The 22,880-nt window shown below is 34.2% G+C and overlaps 1 protein-coding gene across 5 annotated transcripts; it reads right to left on the bottom strand.

Moving 5' to 3' along the window:
* Positions 1 to 4,272: 4,272 nt before the first annotated feature.
* On the bottom strand, positions 4,273 to 22,339 carry LOC118043732 (formin-like protein 18). 5 transcript variants are annotated; one of them, XM_035051793.2, is made up of 19 exons: positions 21,853 to 22,327; positions 20,666 to 21,366; positions 19,377 to 19,598; positions 17,644 to 19,286; positions 17,430 to 17,553; positions 16,857 to 16,928; positions 16,004 to 16,102; positions 15,655 to 15,696; positions 15,083 to 15,163; positions 14,944 to 14,994; positions 14,757 to 14,838; positions 8,695 to 8,789; positions 7,704 to 7,775; positions 7,504 to 7,620; positions 6,511 to 6,579; positions 6,354 to 6,420; positions 4,910 to 5,252; positions 4,680 to 4,814; positions 4,273 to 4,570 (listed from the first exon to the last, which is right to left on the bottom strand). In XM_035051793.2, the coding sequence occupies exons 1-17, from the start codon at positions 21,923 to 21,925 to the stop codon at positions 5,077 to 5,079; spliced, it is 3,786 nt and encodes a 1,261-aa protein (XP_034907684.1). In that variant the 5' UTR covers positions 21,926 to 22,327; the 3' UTR covers positions 4,273 to 4,570; positions 4,680 to 4,814; positions 4,910 to 5,076. The 5 variants fall into 5 exon arrangements, with proteins under 5 accessions (XP_034907684.1, XP_034907685.1, XP_073265886.1 ...); XM_035051794.2 differs by having other exon boundaries at positions 4,273 to 4,559; XM_073409785.1 differs by having other exon boundaries at positions 4,273 to 4,814.
* Positions 22,340 to 22,880: the final 541 nt, after the last annotated feature.

The raw sequence follows: 22,880 nt of genomic DNA, 5'->3' as shown, positions 1-22,880 counted from the left end.
TAAATTTTATTTTTGATTGAAGGGTGAAGTTGAAAAGAAAAATCAATTTAACAAAAGGATATAAAAAAAAATATATAAGGATCTAATTAAAATAAAAAATAAGAACAATTTTTTTTTTGAAAGGTGAAATTGAAAAGAAAAATTAATTTAACAAAAGGACTCAAAAAGAAAAATAAAACAATAAAAAAATAAGAATTAAATTAAAAAAAATGATATATTACAAATTTAGATTGAATAATGACATTGAAAAAAAAATTAAAATTTTATGAAAAAATAAAAATCTAAAAAATAAAATTTTAATTTAATTTCTCACTAAATTAAATAAAGCTCTAAATTTTTATATGATCAAATCATTTTTTAAAGGGAGAAGTAACCCGAGTCCGGATTAACAACGTTATTTCAAGAGGTTTTAGCTTTTGTTATCATTGAGATTGGTTCCAATAAATTGAATTAAACTCAAATGATGTGAACCTTATTTTTATATTTGAATTCATTTTTATTATGGATTTAGTTCAAAACAAATTATCAGTGAGTAGATTTTTCAAACTCCACAACAATATTTTTTGGTTTATCCATGATAAATTTGGCAATGATTAATAGATTTTTTTTTTCCATTAAATTTTTCTTGCACAACAACAACGCTTTTGTGAATCATTTCGACACATATAGGGATGAGTAGAAAAGGGCAAACTTATACAAGATCTCTATTTCTTCTTACCAGAGGACCTACACCGATGAAGAACTCGTAAACTCAACGGTGAGAAAATCAATTATTTTTGCATCTCATGAATACGACAAAGGCTGCCGCGTTGGGAGACGAGAATGTTTGGATCGAGATTGAGTGCAAGAATCCAAATGGGAAAACAGGAGCTGAAGAATCCGACGAGTCCGCCGCCCCATTTCCTTAATTTTGATCTGAGCAGGCGAGTCCAGATCATCCGTCCGTCAAGCTTGTTTCTCACCGACACAAATTTCATGCTTCGCATGGTAGACTTTAATGTTATTTTATCATGGGGGTAAAAAAGAAGGGGTAAAAAAAGATTCTTCAGGGTACAATATGTTAATATCCTCTATCAAATCAGATACAAAACCACTTGTGATTTTTTGTTTGTTTTACCTGAGATGACATGACTAGTCTCCAGAAGAATAAGAAAAGTCGTCGTCGTCGTCATTATTATTATTTGAGAAATCTACATCGGGATTTTTTTTGGTACTTGCTTTGAATATTAGTGGGTTTTTTTTAAATGACAAAATAAATTTAATTTTTTTTTAAAATATAATGTTAATTTTTTTTAATAAAATAATATAATTTAATCTTATTATATTTTTGAAACTCGACAATCATTAAATATTATGTTTTTAAAATAAGATAATTGCATGTCACGACTCCTTAAATGTATAAAGCGTGGCAACTTAAGATTTTACGTTTTACAAGCATGACTTTAATTAAATCTTAAACAAATAGAACATATATATATATATATATATATATATATATATATATGTATGTATGTGGACAACAATGGTTCCACAAATATGTTTTAAGATGATCGAGTTACATTACTCGGATTAGGTAATGTGTCTGTTTGACCATAGACAATATATTTTATTTGATATCAATACGAGTGATATTTTGCATGTCATTACTCATAAGGGTAAAAATAATAATTACAATTGATTTGGCTGATATAATGCCTTATGTATCACAGTGGGATGCACAAAAAAATAAGATATTTATAGAGATGCATCATGTAATTATTGATGAGGAGTATATAATTTGATACATGAGTATAACATGATGAATTATTACTCTAGATCCCGAGTAGGTTCCTTTACCTAGATATATACAACATGAGCAATATGTCCAACAAATTTAATATCACGTAAGTAATAAAGTTTTTTTATGATTAATATATGCTAACCATTAATTTATATATAGTTATCTTTTAATTTAACATTAATATTTTATTAATGTTAGGTTGACTTCTTGTTATGGAAGGGTCAAGATGTCATATCTTATCTTCAAAGTACTGATAAAAAAAGTGAAGCATTGTAGCATCTAGATGGTTAAATACTTACCGCATTGGACTTGAAACCTCTGCAGAGAGGCTAACTCTTGATGATGACCTGGTAGATAATAAGGCCACTCAAGTAGGAGCAAGAGTTGGATCCGGTTGTGCTATTGATGAACTCGAATAATCCAGTAGACAACGTAGACGTAGATAGATAGATGTGTTATATTTATATATTTTGGGATTAATTGAATATAATATTATTGAATTATTTTATATATATTTTGTATGTGTCTCTCTCTCTCTCTCTCTCTCTATATATATATATATATATATATATATTTTTTTTTTTTTGCATTCTTGGGGCTACTTGTGATTGTAGAATATGAGAATATGTTGAGTTTAGTTATAATTTGTTAATTGTGATTATTGTGCTCTTTTTAAGCGGGACAAAATTTTAGGTGTAGTTCTTATATATAGAAAGCGCTGTTCAAATTTTGTTAAAATTATAAATATTTTAACTTTCTAAAATAATAAAGTACATAAAATTTTAGATTAACAAAAACTATGATTTTATAAACTTTTTCATGTTTAAAACATGAAAAATCACTCAAAACTTTACAGTAGCCAAAACGGCTAATCTTTTTTGTTATAATCCAACTGTTTTATTAAATATCCAGTCATTTATCAAAATGGTCTTTTTGAGAAAGTCATGGTTCAAAAATACGATATTTCATTCATATCACGATTGTAAATTGCAACATCAGTTGTCACGGTTCTAAAACAAGACATGTATTAAATATCATGTTTTTAAACTATAAAATTATTGAAATATCACAATTTTAAATCATTTAAAACTATTTTATTTTATTAAAAAATTTTTTTTGTCATGCTATTTCAGCATTTAATTATATTTTGGATGCCAATGTCAGATCTAGCCCATATTATTGGGATTTGATATGACAGGGGTGAGAAATGTTATAGCTAGCTGAGTATAATATGAGATCATTTACGGGTGGTCTCAACCTTATATGCCGTTCAAGGCACGCGATCTTCGTTTCTGTTGCATTTCCGAGACAGATTCCCGCAAAATTATGCCAACCACGATCCAATATTATTCTCTACCATAAAATGACTCTATCACGTTTGGAAACGCGGTGTAAATCACATTCTTAATAAATTTTAAATTTTTTTAATTAAAATTTAATATAATTTGTATTTTTTAGATTGTATTTGATGTATTGATGTCAAAAATAAATTTTAAAAAATTAAAAAAAATTATTAACATGCATTTGACACAAAAGATTATTTAAAAAGCAATTGTTACCATACTATTAAACACGCTCCTAATAGATTTCACATTAAAGGTGGTGAATGATCGGATAGAAACTTGCATTCCTTCAGTTCTTTGTATCTCACAAAATCACACCTAGAAAATTATAGCAAGGAAAATGAGTTCAGAATAAAATACGTTCATTCTACGTAACTCTGGAATTTGGAAAACATGCATGTGACCAAACGTTCGAGCATAGCATCTCATATAAGCTCATCTCCAAAGATAAATAAATACTAAAAGACAGGACAATCTAAGCTTCGAAGAGCTACATTTAATTATTCACAACAAGTTCTTTACTAACTCCAAGATTCTTCAGAAATTGGAGACCAAACTGGCGACAAATCCAACTAATAAAACATTTGCTTGCATACATGTGGCTAGAAGGCCATAGATTAAAGAACATAACAATGGGGATTGCAACTTACAAAATGGATAACAATTTTTTATTTTTTTGTCGTTAAAAATGATTTTTTAGATAGATAAGTTGATCATATGCTCAATATAGAATATTGTATTCTTCGCACCTACATTTTTGAAAAGATTCCCAGTACCCCACCATTCTTGTATTTTGAGATCAAAGTTTTGGACGCCTCATGAGTGGTTTACCACCTCTCCAAGAAACCAATGACCTGAAACCTTCAGGCTTCAATGACTTCACTCTTTATGGTGGAAAACATGTATCAATACAATTATGATTCTTTTGGTAAGATCATTACGTAAGTCACCAGCAAAGCGATCATTGTGCAAGTAAGCATGGCAATTTAATGAAATCATAAGGATTTTGTTTAGGAATGACAAGTTATCAAAAGTGGTTGATTACATGCTGTAGATAAGGGTAAGGTTTAGTCTCTTGTAAGAGCCAAGAGCCAAGTTAATAGGTGCTATCCAATAACACGTAAACTTAGAAACTAAGAACAGAGCTCAGAATTAAATTCTATCTTGTAATATGCCACCGTTAAAATAAAAAAAGAAATTGGGACATCCACTGTCAAACATTCTCTAATACAATAAGACCTAACAGGTTAACAATGGAGAAGAAAACTAGTGGAGTCAAATGTTTGTCACCATCATTGGTTTACAGGTATCATAGTTTATTTACTCGCAAATTCTTCAACATCATTGGCCATCCCATTGATATTGTTATATACTTGAGCCATATATATTCAAGTGTGCGGCCACCAGTATTTTCGAATGCAAAGGATGTCAGGTTCCTGGCAAAAGACTGTTCGAAGCTTAGCATCTTACTGACAGAAATATATACAATCGAACAGAATATCTGTACATATACAGGTGGATATTGACAAAAACAAATTCAGGAAATAAGTTATAACCTCAACCGACTGTAAAGACCAAAATTGTAAGGGGGGAAAGTCTCCAAGCTCCTTGAATATCTACAACAAATTTGGCTATTGGATACTTTACAATTTGCCTTCCAGAAGAAAAGGGTTCTGCAGACTCCTCTGTATCTGTACCGAAGATAATAATAGTTGTTTGCATTAGTTGTTTGAGCAAGAGTGAAAAAGGCAAGGTGCATTGTAGGGAAAATGGGGTAGAAGCTGACCTTTAAAAAGACAACTCGATCTCGGAGTTTGTGGCACATTGTCACTTTACATGACATTGACATCAACAAGATCCCTATCTGTCAGCTCAATTAACTGTATCAGATGCCTCTACTACGCCAGAGTTCTCCCTAGAGAAGAAAAAATTAGTTCATCTTTGAACAGTATCTCATTTGACAATGCCACTCTCGATTCGAGTTTGTAAGAAGCTTTTGGACTCCTTATGAGCACCCAGTTTTGAGTTGTCATTTTCTGTTGATTTCTTCATTTCTATTTCTAGCTGCTTGCAGTTCTCCTCATTGGCTTTGTGGAACAGCCGCACAAAATTGAACAGAGTTGATACAACTGCAGAAGTATTTTAAAGAGTTATAAGATGGACTCTGAAAACGACTGCATTGTCAGCTCCTCAAATTAGGCACTAATGACCATTTATGCAGATAATTGGAAGAAAACTGATGAACTTCAAGATGAAGCTTTGTCACAAAAACAAAGATTTTGTACATCTTCAGCACATGAAACAGTGCATAAATCTAGATCCAAAGGTAGTAACAATCAGGATCAATACAAACTACGAAGGTAACGAGACCGGGTTTCCTAGGAAGTATCATTCAGATAAATCAATGTGACATAATACAATTATGATTATGTAACATAAAGCGTCAGTATTTGAGCTTCCTATCACTTTGCACCCATGATGGGTGGATTGGTTAGAAACACAGACAAGGAGGTCTTTGCTGGATTCCCAGACTGGTAAATTTAGCACCAGATATGACATCCATTTAGGTTGTGCTTCGTTCAAGTTTAAAATTAGAGGTTAGTAAGTATTAAGGGTGTAGAAAAAGTGGTTGACGGGGTGCAGTGTTAAGGATGTTTGGTAGGTGTATAAAAAATGTGTAATGGTGGGGTCCAATAAACTTTAAATTCAGTATAATTAAAAAAATACTACTAAATAGCGTACATTGATGGGAACCAATAATTAGGTGTAAGAAAAAGAGAGGGAAACTAATTGATGAGTTTGAAGAAACACAATGCACAAATCCCAGAGTTTCTCCTATCCCTACTAGGTTAAAACTTCAAAGTGTTAACCCCCTTAAAATTCCCCACTCCTAAAATTTTCCAAACAGGGTTAAAGGAGTTCACAGTTAACACCCTTTAGCCCCAATCAAACATGACCTTAATGCTGTTGATAAAGACCTTCATTCAAGTACCAGAACCCAATTAGACAGGACAGACTTTTGCAATCTAGAAAACAGCAATTGTGTGTGTGGTACGAGATGCATCATTAAATAGAATTAACTAACAACAATCTAATGCGCTAAAAATGATTCATATGATAAAGGACAAGCACTGCCATATTATGAAGTTATATTAGGCAAAGATTTCACTTTTGTTTGATCAACAATAAAAAGGTCTATAGCACAACAAACTGCTATGGATAACAAATACCTTGTTCAAAGGGACAGCGTGCTGGATCTTCTCCAAAATAAAGAATCAATGCATCCACATTTCTACCCTGAAATAACATCAAAATCCAGATACAAAAAAATGTAGAGTAATAAACACTAAATTAGCACAAGTCTCCAAGTAAAGTTTTAAAACCTACCACTCCAGAGTACAAAGAAGCCAAGGATCTCACTTCAGCTTCAGCAAATCGAAGGAACTCCTTTAAAACCTGAACAATGGAAGATAAGCTACATGAGAAAAATTTATAAATATGCTCGAACAAACATGGGGAGGCATGCCTGTGCTAACAAACACATGTAGAAAGGAGTCTTTGAAAAACCAAGCTTAGAAATTCTGACATTTAATCACTCAAAACCAAGCCACATTCAATCTTTAGAGAATCCGAATACATCTGTCCTTTATGCATCAAGGTTTCATTAATTTCCCATTACTAGTACTTGAATCACTTCTAATTTGGAGTTCATTCTAACATCACAGTAGAACATATTTACTCTACAACTAGCTACTGAAATTGGAGTCCAATCCAAAATCACCATCTTATCTTATCAATAAGGGTAAATCTTTGCCCAGAGATTCATTACCTGATCTAGTAACGATAAATCATGTCTGGCAGTCATATAATAACCCATCTCATTGTGCTCATCTTGAATCTAATCTCTTGCATGTCCAATATAACTTAAAAATATATCCCTCCTCACCGACAACTAGCCAAAAGAGGAGGATCTTTCCCTCCAAAGGTCAGAAAATTGTAATTGGTATTGTGGATTCAAAGCAGCATGTAAACAATATGTGTGGGCGTGCTAAATATATGTATCTACCAAACTCTTTATTATTGTTCCTCTTCTTCATACATAACATTTCTAAATTGCCCACAGTCCTATTATTATATCTAAGGCAAAGATTTACTTGCATCGAGACCCGTATATTAATCTAAGCCCTTACCTGAATCGATAATGTATTAAAGCTTGCTTTAAGAAAAATATGTGATCATAGAAACAATATTTAAGCTTGAATACTGAGTACAAATTAATCTACTTAGGAAGCAAAGAATTGCATTTGATAAATAAGTAACAATGGACATAACTGTTTTCTCACATATGCATGACGAAAAACATCAGCTTATCTGCAGTACCTTACAGAAATTATCTGATATAGGACCATCACTTTCTGAGGCAGACAGTTCCTGTAAAACTTTTTCCAGTCCTTTGCTTATGGCTTGCATTTCCTCTGCCAAAAATTTCAATTGTATCTAGATGGAAAACCCAAAATTTAGTCACAAGATAGTGGCTTTTCCAAATGCCTTGAAATGATCAACAAAACCAACAGTTGTACCTTTGTTGCAGGTTCCAAACTAGCAAGATCTTTTGAAAAATCTAGAAGTTCTGGTAGCTTATCAGCAAGTACCTACAACATGTCAAGCAGAATGTATATGATTTGCATAAAATTCTCTGTGAAATAAGCAATAGAAAGTTCAATCCTCAGTATGGCGGTAAACATAACATCTATAAATTTTATGCACATAACATAATCTCATTTCCATTGATATGCCTCTGAAAACAGAAAATAGAAGCCATGTCTCCTGCAAGTTCAAACAAAATAATAACAAAAGAACAGATCTCTTGGTTCTGGAAAAACGGTAATCAAAACAGGACCAGAAAAACAAAGATAACAGAAACAAATTAATGGGTCAGTTGAGTTCCATGTGTATAGTTGGCATAGTTCAAAACCATGCATTGACTTTATAACATATATAAGAGCATACATGTGTCTACTGTATACAATCATATAAAACAAATATACAAATATTTCATGTTTTAGATCTGACTTGTTAGGTTAAGCTGTCTTTTTTATACATGTTTACCAGGCAGTGTCATTAAAGTAGGCAAGGCCAATCCATCTGTTAATTCTAGGTCAAAAGCCAGTGTAAAATACATCCTTCTTTTCCTAAATAAAGTAAGAACTTCAATTGTGGTTTACACTCGTTACAGACAAATGAGAGAATGCACTTAAAGAACAGGTGGGCATATGGGTAACTCATTTTCAGGTTATCCAGCTACGAAAGAAATTGAGTCGAAAAGCCTTTCCAGGAAAATAGAATAAGGTGGCAACCAAGTGTAATACCTATCTTGCTCCCATTCTCTTGAATGAATTTCCCCTAATTTATCGATTGAAGAAATACACTTACTAGTACAAAAACATATGCTATGAAGAAGCATGCACACAAGAATGAGATGTGAAAATGACAGCAGGTCTCCAAAGAATTCTCAAATCATTAAATTAATAGTTAGTTTCATAGGAAAAACATTAAAGTATCAATTTGTACCTTGCAAAGATAATGCATGAGAGTCATCTTGTTGTTCCTTGCCCGCGTATCAGTTAGTTTAAGAAGGCTATCCAATCTAAAACCAATAGCTGAACCTAAAAGAAAGGGGAAAGAATTTTCTATTCAACTATAGGAATAAAAAGCAGTTACCAGCTGCAAGGGAAAACAGTGTTGCAAATGAATATCAGGTCACAGGACAAGAAACTGCAAAGGTTTACAACAAGATGCGCACAATACCATGAAAACAAAACCCTCTTAACTGATACCATGAAAACAGTGTTGCAAAATGAATATCAGGTCACAGGACAAGAAACTGCAAAGGTTTACAACAAGATGTGCACAATACCATGAAAACAAAACCCTTTTAACTGATATTAAATGTGAGTACAGATAAAGCCAGCATCAAGATGCGAAACAACTGGATAAATCAGGTTTGGTAACCCAAGATTTATAAAAAGATAAAAAAATAAAAAAAGAACTCTCAAGTGATCACAGGGTATGAGTTTGAGGAAATCAGTACACAAAAATGTAGAATAAGTGGTGGGGATACCAAACCTACACAACTAATTACATGAGTATATTGACGAAGATGACAGAGGATAGCTCGGCCTGTCACTCTTTGATTAGGAGACTGGACTTATTCAGACATATTTCATTGTTTTTTTTTTTATTTGAGTTATAATTTAGCCTTTATTTATATTGGACAGTCTTATTTAGTGGGCTGAGCCCAATAGAGACATTACATTCAGTTTTTTTATGATTTGATAAAATAGCAAACTTTTCCTTCTCTGAATTCTCTCTTTCTTTCTAGCTTTTCTCTTATTTGCTTTTAACTCCTAACTTTTAATCTTAGCACCTTTCTCTAAAAGTTCTTTATTTCCTTGCTTTAATTTTTTTTGTTTATTTTCCCCCACATCAACTTTGATATCAGAATATAGGCTTTCAATTGTTCTTACAATTAATGGATCTACTAAAACAATTGTGCAAATATTCAAAATTCAACACAATTTCTAGATCGTAAATCATCATCAATCTTCAAATTTGTTTCTTTTAGCCTTTCTTTTACAATCCAGATTTTTTTTTAAAAAAGACCATCCAAGCACACCCTTAGTTTTACAAAAACCCTAAGCTAGTGTTCACCTTCCTCACACCTCACAGACCCAAGCCCGCTGCCAAGTCCATACAGATTAGGCCAACACAACAATGAAAACCACCCACACCAACAAATCCTCCAACAGTGCCATATCAACAAACAAAGACCTATTGTCACAGTCGGTGTCCAAAGATTCACTCCAATTCATTCCATCACAGCAACTGATCATCTTCTCCACCCTGTGCAACCAGCACAGAGGAAGATCCTCCAACACCACCACCACAACAGACAAAAACCCACAGCTGCAACTAGTACCTCATTCAGCCAGTTGATAGTTATGCCTCTCACAAGCACAGTTGTGAACATCCATCAGAGCAGTCACACAACCTTTGTGATGAGGGAAATTTCTTCCGTATTTTTGCATAATAATTTCTATTGCATTATTTTATTAATGGTTAAGATTTCTAGGTTTTGAAGAGTTTAAGAATGATCTAAGATGTAATTTAGTAAATCAAGCAAATTTTAAACTGATAATTGGATCGAGCTAAAATTTTGATAGAAAATTAAGAAGGCTATGTTTCTTATAAGGTTAAAATTTCATGTTGATCAAATATCAAAAGAGCTTTAAGTAAGGCTCAAAAGTTACTATGCAAAATTGTCTTTATTTACTTTATTGTATTTAGATTTTTTTTCTATTTAGCTTAAGACTTTTAACTTAATTAGTATTGTACTATTTAGAAATCCTAATGTTAGAAGAATTCTATTCATTAGATAAGTTTTAATTATAAATCCTTTTTTTATAAAGAATTTTAGTTTTAATTAAGAATCATTTCCCATAAAGGATTTTAAAACTAATATAAATAGACGTGTCTAGTTTATTTTGATAACAGAATTATTATTAAAACTTTTAATAAAACACTAGAAAGTTTTCTCTAAATCTCTCTACAACTTAGGTCTATAATCTTAAAGCTTGAGAATCCTAATTTTTAACCACGCTATATACACCACATCAATTGATATCACAGTAGGTTAGCCTCTTTGATGGATGAAGACAACAACTCACTCCACAATGCAGGAGTGGAGGCCTTCTAGGGTTTTATGTGGGCTTAGAAGCATACACTAGATCGTTTGGAGCAAACCATAGCAGATCTAACTTTGCTAATGGTTCACTCAAACATGGATCGTGAAGGGAAGAGGAGCTTTCCTGGAGACTTACCTCGAGACAAGCCAAACCCCAGACCTATTCCTGAATTTGATGAGATTTCATTAAATGATGAGAGATTTTTAAAGAAAAAGGTTTATTAAGTGGTTGATATAGTTGGTAGTTTACTTTTATTTCAACAAGGTTCCTTATCATAAAAAAATAGCACGTGTGGTACACAAAATTTCTTATAGTACTTAAGAATGGTGGTTTGAATTTCTAGACTTTAGAACTCGTATCGGTATACCTTTAATTTCTTCTTGGCAAGATTTTAGCCGATCATTGATTTTGGAGTTTACACAAAGATGATTATGAAGAAATTTTATATTGGGTAAATAAACAAATAGGTGATTATTGTTATTATTATTATTTGTCTTATGTTCAACCTTCTCGAAAAGCAAGGAGAAAAAACATGGAAGAGTTTGGTGAAAGCAAAATTTCAAAGTTATCAAATCATATTGAAGAGTTTGGTAACGTAATCTGCTTAGGCTTAAAGTTTATTTCTCACCCTCAATCATACAATGTATCGTAGGTTAACAACACCCCAATAGAAATCAAAGATAGATGTTTTTTCCCTAGATGAAAGTTGATGTGAAGTGATTCCCATTGATGTAGGACATGTCATTTTAAACAAGACTTGGTTATATAATTTAAATGTTACCATCTTTAACCAATGAAATTCTTGTTCATTCACTTTTCAAGATAAAAAGATTAAACTTATTAGATTACCATCAAGGCCTAACAACAATAGCAAGAAGCAAGAAAATGTGAGAAAATGAACTTAACATAATAAGTTCTAAGGAGTTTGAAAAAGAAGTTCACGAGGAGTATGTTGTGTTTGTCCTAATTGCCAAGGAGGTTATAGAAAACTCTTCAAATGAGCCACCTAAAGAGTTAAGTGTAGCGTTGAAAGAATTTCAAGATGTCTTTTCCTCTGAGCTTCCTGATGCAATACCTTCTATGTGTGACATTCAACACGTCATAAATTGTCCTTGGTACTACTTTCTTAAACTTGCCCACTATACAATGAATTCTAGTCAACATGCTGAATTGAAAAGACAAGATAATGAGTTATTACAAAAAGGCTTTATAGGAGAAAGGTTGAGTCCTTTTGTAGTACCTACCCTCCTGAAATCTAAGAAAAATGGTTCTTGAAGGACATGTGTAGATGGTTGATCTATCAATAGAGTTACTATTAAATATTGTTTCCCTATTCCTAGATTAAATGACATGTTGGATATGATTGTAATAGCTCAAATTTTCTCTAAGATTGACTTAAAGAGCAAGTATCATCATAATAGAATCTGACCCAAGGATGAATGAAAAACTGCATTTAAAACCAAAGATAAATTGTATGAGTGATTAGCCATATCTTTTGACATTTCTAATGCACCCTGTACTTTTATGAGAGAGATGACACAGGTGCTTAAACCTTTAATGAAAAAGTCTGGGGTGGTACATTTTGATGATGTCCTCATTTATAGCAAAATCAAAGAGGGGCATTTGGATCACCTCATTCAAGTCTGCACCATTATAAGAAAGGAAAGTTTGTGTGCTAATGTCAAAAATTGTTCCTTCTTCATTAACAGAGTGATTTTCTTAGGATTCATAGTATTGTATGAGAAAATCTAAGTAATCTCAGTTGATCCTAAAAAAATCCAAGCAATTATAGATTGGCCTAAGCTCGTTAACATTTCGTAGTTTTAATGGGCTTGCTATCTTTTATCGTCAATTTATCAAAGGATTTAGCACTATTATATCTCTTATCACAAATTGTTTGAAACAAGATAGCTAGCAAGACACTTAAAGAGATTAAAAGGAGGATGACAGAGGTCCTAGTTATGCAGCTTCCTGACGTATTAATGTGTTTGAAGTGGACTGTGATGCGTCGAAAATTAGAATAAATGGTGTACTTAATCAAGAATGTCACCCAGCAGCCTATTTTAGTGAGAAGCTTAATGAGGCTAAACAAAAGTACTCAACTTATGATAATAAATTTTATCTTCACCAACACCCTTCACGTAGACAAGTGGTTGTCTAGGTAGAATTTTAGAAATAGGTCTAAAGTAAGGTTAGCCCCAAGTTAAGTCTCCAAGCACGTTCCTCTCTTTGTGATTCATTTATTTGCCTCCCATCAGTCAAAATAGACATTCATCATATGAATACCTGTAGTCATACTGACCAAGGAGATTTGCATGAACTAGTTCAAAGAAAGGTTAGTTGCCGGCTTCATCCCCGACACGTGCTTCTCTTCTTCCCCAGTTCATGTTTCCGCGCAACCCTATCATCTCAAGCCTGAATGTAAGATCATCAAATCTAGCATTGATGTCGCCAAACCCAATTTGCATTCACCCCTTTAAAGCTGTTATCGTTTTTTAATGACAATCTAGCTAATTAATAGAATTTATCTAGCATTAGGATATTTAAATAGTAAAATACTAATTAAATTAAAAGTCCTAAGCTAAGTAGAAAACAAATAATTAAAATCCAAAATAAACTAGGAAAACAATTAAAATAAAAAAACAATAACTTCAGGCTTCATATAAGATGCTTCTAGGTTTTGTTGCGAACTTCTTTTCAAGCTTGACCTTGTTAATCTTGTCCATAAACTCTTGGGATAATTATTCTATGTCAATAAGACTCTAGCATCTTCAAATAAGAAATCCTATTCTTGTGAGTAAATAAAAAGCACCAAAATGTCTTATTTCTTTCTAATCATCATAATCCATGAACTCCGCAAAAGTAACCCAAAACATCATTGATAAGCATGATTTATCTTAATGGTTATCAGTAACTGCTCATTGAATAGAGCTTAGATAATCTTAGTACAAAGGAGTGGTCCATTGTTGGTCACCCATGCATTTTTTGCATTTCATCCAGTAAATAACGATTAATAAGCAAAGGTTAGAAGAAATGACTAATTATTGCAATAATAATAATAAACTTACCTTTATTAACTATTTTAAAGAAATAGATAACTGCCTCAAGGTGCTAGTAGTGGGATGAAGTAACAAGCTTTCAAGAATAATGTTAGAAGAATACCAATTAGCAAACCTTCCTATTTTATGGAAATGAATTAGTCCATAAAGTATGAAAGGGTTTTCTTTGATCAACAAAGAAATATTTATCAATAACGAAGAAATGCAGAAGTATGACAATACAAAGTTTTTATCAGGAATCCTTCTATATAAAAACAAATGCAAAAATAGAGTTTTTCAAATCCAATTTAATATCACAGCTAAAACAATCCTATAGGAAACAAAATCAAGAACTCCTTTCTGTCCAAATACACCAAATAACCAAAATCGGTGCATGTTTCCCAGAAATGTACAAGCTTTCTCCATTTCAAAACCTATTAATGACCTAATAACAAAATCTTCTAGAGTTTGTGCAAAAACCCACCATTAATCAACTACGGATCTCATTGTTTTTATGCTAGAAAGAAAAATCTATTATATTTTTTTTTTGAGCACCTATTATGTTTTGTGGCTACTTTGGATGTTATTGAAATTAAGCTTTCTCATTTTCTCTATCCCTTGTTTTTTTTAATACCAACTGCATAATTCACCATCTAAAATTAGCAAATGAAATGTACTTTAAAATTTTCCACATGCAGAGGGACGCCCTCACAGGACCCTTAATAAGTCTACTATTTCCCATTAACATATGCGCCCACATGCAATCATTGGACCAGAAAATCTTTATAGCTCCAAGTATATGAGAACTACACCATAGCAAGATGGTAGACCAATAAAAGTTTCTGCTTACCCCTTGCAGTTCCCTGATTCAAAGCATTTCCTAGGGAAAGAATAGTCTGCATGATTCTCTTCAATTTGGCAGAATTCTTTATCTGATAAAGAACAGTTAACAAGAGTGGTTCCAACATTTAGAACATGTGAAATAGTACCCAAAAAATAACATAAATAAAGAGAGAGAGTACTATAGTATAACTTGCCTCTTCTGCTGCAGAGTTCACAACATTCAGGCTTCTTCTTAGGTCAGAAACCTAATATTGCAAACAGAAAGGGATAGGCTCAAATCAAACATGAAACCAAGCATAATAGGGTAGCGAGCACTTGAATGCATTTTTAAACCTGGGAATGAAACTGCATCTTGAATGAGAAAACTCTGAGTTTAGATTCTACTCTTGGCACCTTCATCAACTCTAAGAAGAACTGCCAAAAAGATCCATAAACTTACTAAAAAATAAATACATGCCAAAAACAATTATTTCAATTAAACACAAATTCTCTCATTCTCTGGTTGACTCTTTCTCATGGAAAATAGTGGGTACCCAGGCATATTTAACTAAATAATGTAGCCATGCTAATTGAGAACATGGAGATAGATTTGAATCATAGGAATTGTATCAACAATGCAACCTCAAACTCCTATGAATGTTGGTTTTGACATAATGAAGAAAAAATATACATTCAAAACATACCCAGGTTACCCTCTCACAAATCTAAACACTGTCAACAAAAGACATGACATCAATACACAACAAAAAAACATTGAGTCCATCCAAAGTTCAACTGAAAGAAGTAGCAATTTTGAAGTATCATAAATATCCATGTGTAATGTAGTTCTGAGAAATTCTTGTTCAACCTTTCAATGAGAGATAATAACTGACAATTGTAAAGACAAAAACAACTTTACTACTGACCTGTTCACATTTTCCTAACTTTTCCTTTTCTCCGGTGTATCCCTGGACATAGAAATGAGAAGGCAATTATAGCCCAAAACACATGAAAGTTTCATCTTGAAGCTCCTGACTGTTTGTAATCAATTAGAGCCCAAGGGATAGTCAGACAAAATTATTGAGTTGAAAACTATGATTATAAAATACAGAGCGAAAAAAAGTGCTCTCCCAATTTTTTAATGGATGGCTGGCCCAAGATTTGAATATGCACCCTTGTGGTTGCAAGTGCAAACCATTATACCTAGCAATAGCCCAAAATGATAAATGATAGAGCATAATACTAAACTTTTTTTAAAAAAAAAAATACACTCACCTTAAGAAGTTCCATCTCCTCTTTTGTTGGACAGAACTTTATGAGGTTATCAACCTGATCAATGTCTAATGCTGAATCCTCGAGGACAAGTACTAAACTCTGTCAATGTATCATGCAATGTAATGAGGAGAGTGAAATATTTTGTTGTATGGTTGTGACTGAAAGCGATAACTAGCAGAAAATAAAGAAAACCATTGCAGACACAGAAACATTTATAGACAGAGCAAGAACAAGAAGAAGGAGAGAACAGGCAATGACATGAATGGAAATTTCAATAATGCTTATTGTGTGATTTACAATTCCTAGATCTCAATAATGCAATCTGACTGTCATTGCAAGGGATAGAATTTCTTTTTCAAAATTGTAAAAGAGATTCCAAATAAATGCGCTGGTATAACTATTGAGAAGATATTAAGCAGGATGACAGTAATGAAAGCTATAGAAATGCTAGTATTGGCATCAGGAGTATCATGATTTCTTAGGAGAACATGCATTTGAGTTCTCTATATATTTTATTTAAGGTTCTTTTATGGCTGCATGAGTAAATAATTGTTGCTACAGTAGTTACAATGTGTTTGGTGTTGTGGTCTTGGTCCACAAAAGCCAATCTGGGTAGTTTCCCAAAGCATCAATGGCAGTGCTTTTCCAAAACACCTAAAATGCATTCATGGTCTTGGAGCATGCCAAACACACGTTCAGAGAATGGCATAATTCACAAACATTATCCTAGATATAACATATCATTTGTGTTGCTGAGCATATATGGGTAGAGAAAGAGATAATAAAGTTGACTTCCGGATTCATTTATGTTAAAAGTGCTATACTAGTAGCCTTACTCTTACATTCAGCTTACCATTAACTCATGCGGTGGCACTTTCACCTTTGAAAGCATGATTTCACAATTGTATGCTCGCCTATGGTCAACCTGCAAGAAAAGAATAAAAAGGAGAACACACAAATAATTAGATGCACACATACGATATACCCCCTCAGTTCCATTTCCATGACATAAAAACTGAAATGCTGAAACTTTTCATAAAATAATATGTTATGAGTTAGCAAAAGAATATATTACTTATCTTGTATTATGACCCATAACAGGAGGTTGCTTATGTAACCTTTAAACCAAGATGCTTCAAACACTAGAATGACTAATAGACTCTTACAACAAAATTGCCAAGAAGTCTGGATGATAAAAGCAAAAGGTAAACGTAGATAATTTCAGGTAACAAAAAGAAATTGTAGCAGTCATGCAATACACCAGTTATGGGTGAAGTATTAATTTTGATCTTAGGACTGTCAAAAATTAACAAATAACAACAGTAGTCTGTGGATTGAAAGAAAAGGATTGATGTACACTTTCTCAACTGAGAGAAAAAAGGTGGCGATCATGCATTGCATCACTTAAGATAACATATTAAATTACCAGTTGCACTTTTTCAACTTTAGGTCCCCGTGAGCCCCGCACACTTGATTTCCCGCCATGATCTGTATTTGAAACTGCTGCAGAAAAAAGATTCTCGAGTTCTGACATGTCGATCTCTGGGGCCCTATGTGAAGAGATCACATAAGGAAAGGTGTAATACTTAAAGAATATGAGAGCACGGTATAACATAAATTGATTGGAAAGCAGCACATACTTGGAGGCTTCACCAGACTTTTGTGCCTCAGCCCATAAGCTTCCTTGTACAGCTCTTGTTAACTTCAACCAATGCAATGGCTTCAACTTTTTTGTTTGACTGGTCCGTGAACTTATAGTACGAGATAAACGTCCCTTGGGCATGGAGGGGGAACCTAAGGGTGGTGCAGGAGATGGAGGCCCGGGCAATTTATTATCTCCATTGGTGCTTGTATTTAAAGTTCCCTTACCATAAGAAACAGAAGGAGGTGCAGAAGGAACACGGGAGGAATTGGTTGACATAATAGGAGGCAGCGGCGGCGCTAGTGGCATCCGAGATGAAACTATTGGCCCGGTAGTTGGTCCTAAATGAAGAGGAGGGGGAGGAGGGGGAGGTGGACAAGGTCCAGCTCCAATAATATGTTTCTCCTTCAAATGTGGAGGTGGAGGTGGAGGTGGAGGTGGAGGAAAAGCTCCAGCTCCAATGGTGCTATTCTCCTTCAAAGGCGGAAGAGGTGGTGGAGGTGGAAGAGTTCCAGCTCCAAAGGTTTTATTCTCCTTCAAAGGTGGCATTGGAGGAGGTGGAGGAGGTCCAGCTCCAACAGTGATTTTCTCCTTCAAAGGTGGAGGTGGAGGTGGAGGTGGAGGAAAAGCTCCAGCTCCAATGGTGCTATTCTCCTTCAAAGGCGGCAGAGGTGCTGGAGGTGGACAAGTTCCAGTGGTTTTATTCTCTTTCAAAGGTGGCGTTGGAGGTGGTGGAGGAGGTCCAGCTCCAACAGTGCTATTCTCCTTCACAGGAGATGGTGAAGGTTCAACTCCAACAGTGTTATTCTCCTTCAAAGGTGGCATTAGAGGAGGTGGAGGAGGTCCAGCTCTAACAATGCTACTCTCCGTCACAGGAGGTGTTGGAGGTGGAGGAGATCCAACTCCAACAGTGCTATTCTCCTTCAAAGGTGGTGTTGGAGGAGGTACAGCTCTAATGGTGCAAATCTCCTTCAAAGGTAGCATTGCAGGAGAAAGAGGGGTTGGACATTCAGTTTTGACAGTGGAATTATCCTCCTTAAAAAGCAGAGGTGGTGTTGTTGGTAGAGCAGTTGGTTGGAGGCTGACTGATAATGGCTTACCTCTGCCTTCTAAATGGGTTTCAGTCTCTTTGACTGATGAAGGATCTGATGGTTCTGAAGCTGAAAAATGAAGAGTTGGTGATGGATGAGGATGAACTTTTATGACACTAGAAGTCACAGCAAGTCCCAATAGTAGAGGCTGTGCAGGTGTTGATGGTGAGATAGAACCACCTTTGGGTTCCATGAGTTCAATTCCAGCTGAAACTGTGAAAGCTTGTTCTGAGGAAGCTGTAGATACTGTGGCATTAGTGACTGTAGATTGGCCTGCAAGTCCCTTTCTAGGACTCGTTTCCTGCTTTTGAGTGCTAATCTCTGCTCCGTGCTGCAAATCTGCACTTGAATTTTCCTGAGCAATATTCGATGCACTAATTTGTTGGAGCACATTAAGCGCAAAATCCGACTTGGGGTCTGACCATTCAACAGAGCTAAATATCTCTTTAACATTAGCAAATGCTTCCACAGGAACGCCTTCCTTCTCCTCAAAGCCAGATAAATTTTCTGCAACTATTGATGCAGCAGCATCCATTTCAGAGAAAAGAATCTTCACCCAAAGAATAGAGTCAATGTTAAAAGATGGAGAAGAAAAGAATGCAACGAGAAATGCCAAATGAAATATGGTTGAGAATTAAACCTCTGCCCTGAAGTTCTTTGGAAATCGATCTTTTGCATCCCATAACATGTCAATTTCATCACGGTTAAGCATCAAGATGTTAGACCTGATAAATGCTGTGTTAAACACGGCTCGAAACATCATCTCTTCAAGTTCCATGTCATCATTTAAGCTGATACACTCAAGCACAACATCACCTTGTATATGGCAATTAATGTCAATTTTAACGAGTTCACATTCTATCTGCAATAAATTAGAAGGGGTTTCAGAAAATCATAAATATATTTAAAGGCAGGACCACTTTGATTTTTGTGGAAAACATATGCCAAAATAAATAGCAGATAGAACAAATGAAGAAAAGTGAATCTCCAACACAAAGAATAAGAAGAGCATTCAAGTAAAACCAAAAACTCTTAGGCAACTTTAACATTCCAAGAACCAAAACTATGTAGCAGACTCAAGCTCACTGCAGATGAAGCCTCTGGAAAATGAGCTCAATAACTAGTACATCATGAATTCAATATCATCTGTTCTCCCCAACTGATCAGTCTTCAGTTTCACAGTATAGGGACTAACAAAGAAAACAAATTGTTTAGGTTAGCCTGAATCGTATTTTGTCATTATTATTACGGTCACACAGTATTAGGTTCCTACACCTAAAATAATCAGACTGGTAATCATGGTGTCTGCAATCATCTTGGGACTGTACATAAATACATTACACTAGTTGGGTAGGTGTCACTGAACATAGATCCCAGGAATCAGTGCATCCATGACATTAATTTTTCTATGGATAAGCCTCTAAAAAACAGCTCCAGAAAGATTCAAGAAATATTTGTTCACCAGTAAACAATTGGACAATAAGAATGCCTGGCTTTAAATATCTACTAAACAAAGGTCTTATCTTAGTGGATTAATGTTTCCTAAGAATCGTGTCCAGCAGTAATACTAGTGTCTTGTGATATTTTGGATTCCTCCATCCATTCTGACAGTTTTCATATGGGTTAACTACCTTGTTGCAGTAGAGCTGAACACTTCTTGTTCAATTATGAGGCCATTTTGGTTCAAGCTTGTTTCTTTGAGATTCTTAGTTGATGGAAAAAGCTATTCTGCTCTATAAAATTCCACAATCCAAAGACATCATCACCATCTAAGTGTGCAAAGTAAGCAATTATTGCAATATAAATGTTGTCACATGATGTTTCAACAGTCCGACTTACACAGAGAATAAAACTTTGTAAAGATCAGCAAGAACAATGAAGATTGTACAAAAAAACGCAAGCACATAAAACATAGAATTATGAAGTTACCTGCTTATAAGCCCGGAGAATATTTCCTTTCTTTGGAGTTGAGTAAAGAAGTTTCGAAGTTTGATCAGAAACAAGAAAAGGGTCCTGCCCATATACCCGAAATAGGGGACAGCAACCCCCCTCTCCATCAAAATTAGGAAGAGATCTTAGGATGACACAATCCAAGGTCAGAGCTCTATCCAATGGAGGCCATTCTGAGGCCGCATTCCTCCTTGTGACATACTGTAGATACCTCAGTTGAGAAGGTACATGATTAAATGGTGAGAGCAGCTGCAACAGCTCACGAGGGGCCTGCCTGTGAATCATGTCCAAGGTCTTCTGCTCTCCACTGTACTGTTTCCTGTAAATTAACAGTCCAGCCAGCATGAAAGCGAGAACCGGCCAACCACCACGTTCACAGTGCATTAACAGAATATTCTGCTGTCCAAGGGAGAGCCAACTTTCACCTGATCTTAGAAAATGGTGAATCATCTCCATCGTGAGCAATGGGGAACCCTCGTATTGCCAAGGGTACTCCATTAAGGTCATATCATTCTTGGACAAAGCATCTGCAATCTGGGTTTGTTTCTCTCCCTCGCGGAAATTAAACACCAAGAATGAAGCATCAGGGAAATGTTCTTTAAGTTGACTGACAATTCCGCCTATGTAACCTTTATAATCTTCTTCTTGCCAAGCATCAGTATTAAAGCAGCAATCAAACACTGCGTTTACACAGAATGTGCAAATGTCAGTCATCAAATCAAAGCTTACCCCAGTTGCTATTTTAAGTCACAACTTCAACATGCCACCAAAAGTTTTATCTTTCCTAAAGGAACATTATCATAAACCTCTCGACTCGAGGCATCAAGCCCCAAAAATTCACAATGTCAAAATCCCTACAATATAAAAAAGAATTCAATACTTTGTAAATTAGCATTGTAATTAAGCTAATCAGTTTCTAATAGGCGCCCTAAAGATGATTACAACTTAAGAAAGTAATAATCAAAATTCACAAAACCCAAATTCCATTTTCTTAGCAACCTAACAGAAAATAACAAAATTTGAATCAAATCCACTTCAAAACATAACTCAGTGAAACACAATCAACCAATTTTCTCCATGAATAGAAAATGAACTTAAAAACAAAACAAAAACAAAAATGCAATCTTTCTTAAAAACAAAGTAACAAAATAAAATAAAAAACTGACCATAAACACGCTCGGAGATCTCAAGAAGGCCATCAGGGGGTTTCCTATAAAACAATTTGCGAAACAGTGACATCTTTCAATTACTCTGTCTCTCCTTCAAATCTCAAGCTTTCTTACAACAAGTACCCAAAAAAAAAAAAAACCTTGAACGTAACAAAGAGTTTGGTCTGGTAGTAACAAAGAAATATAATTTTCCTTAATTAAAGTTGGCTTTAAGGGAAATAAAAGTGGGAGTGTTTTGGTTGTGGATTTTTGATTTGGTAGATGGGGTTGTTAGTTTTGTTCGTTACCATATAAAAGCAAAATTGCATCAGGCAGCTGCTGCCCTGCCCCTACCTAAATTTCATTTTCACTAATTATTACCGAACTGCTCGATGGGGATGGCATGGCGGGTTGTTTTGTCTTACGTGGATGCCATTTACAACCGACATCTAAGAAATTGGTGAACTCATCATGCATGTAATCTTATACGAGGCTCTAGCATTGTTAGTGATTTAGTTTGTTTACTGGTTTCCAAGCCCGCACTAGTTTGACAAGCTTTCATTTTTTATTTACGAGTTAAAATCTAACCAGCTTGCAGAAATGTTGGACGGCATAATTAGCACTTGATTAGCAGCACCATTTTCACAAAGTAGGATGGTAATTAATTCGATGAATTGATGGAACGTGTTTATGCGGGCTGCATCAAAAAAAATATGAAAATTAAAAAAGCTATTTAGGTGTAAAAATTATTTAGTATTATTATTAAATTAAATTATTTAGGCTAATTTTGAGTTCTCACCGCCCAACTATTTGCTTAGTTTTAATTTAAAATTAACTCATAAAATTTGTTTTTGACTTGATTTAATAGACTTGACGAGCTAATTAAAATGATGATATTGTTTTTAATATTAAAATAAAAATATATTATATCGACTCCAAGTTCGAGGCTTAACATATTAAACTCATGCCCCTGATTGTGAACTCTACTAAATTTAATAATTTTATTTTTTATAATTATTTTTTTATTTAATGATATAATAATAAAA

Source organism: Populus alba, chromosome 6, assembly GCF_005239225.2.
Source record: "Populus alba chromosome 6, ASM523922v2, whole genome shotgun sequence".
NCBI lineage: Eukaryota > Viridiplantae > Streptophyta > Magnoliopsida > Malpighiales > Salicaceae > Populus > Populus alba.
Note: the sequence above shows the minus strand (reverse complement) of the source record. Positions and strands in the feature narration are given on the sequence as shown.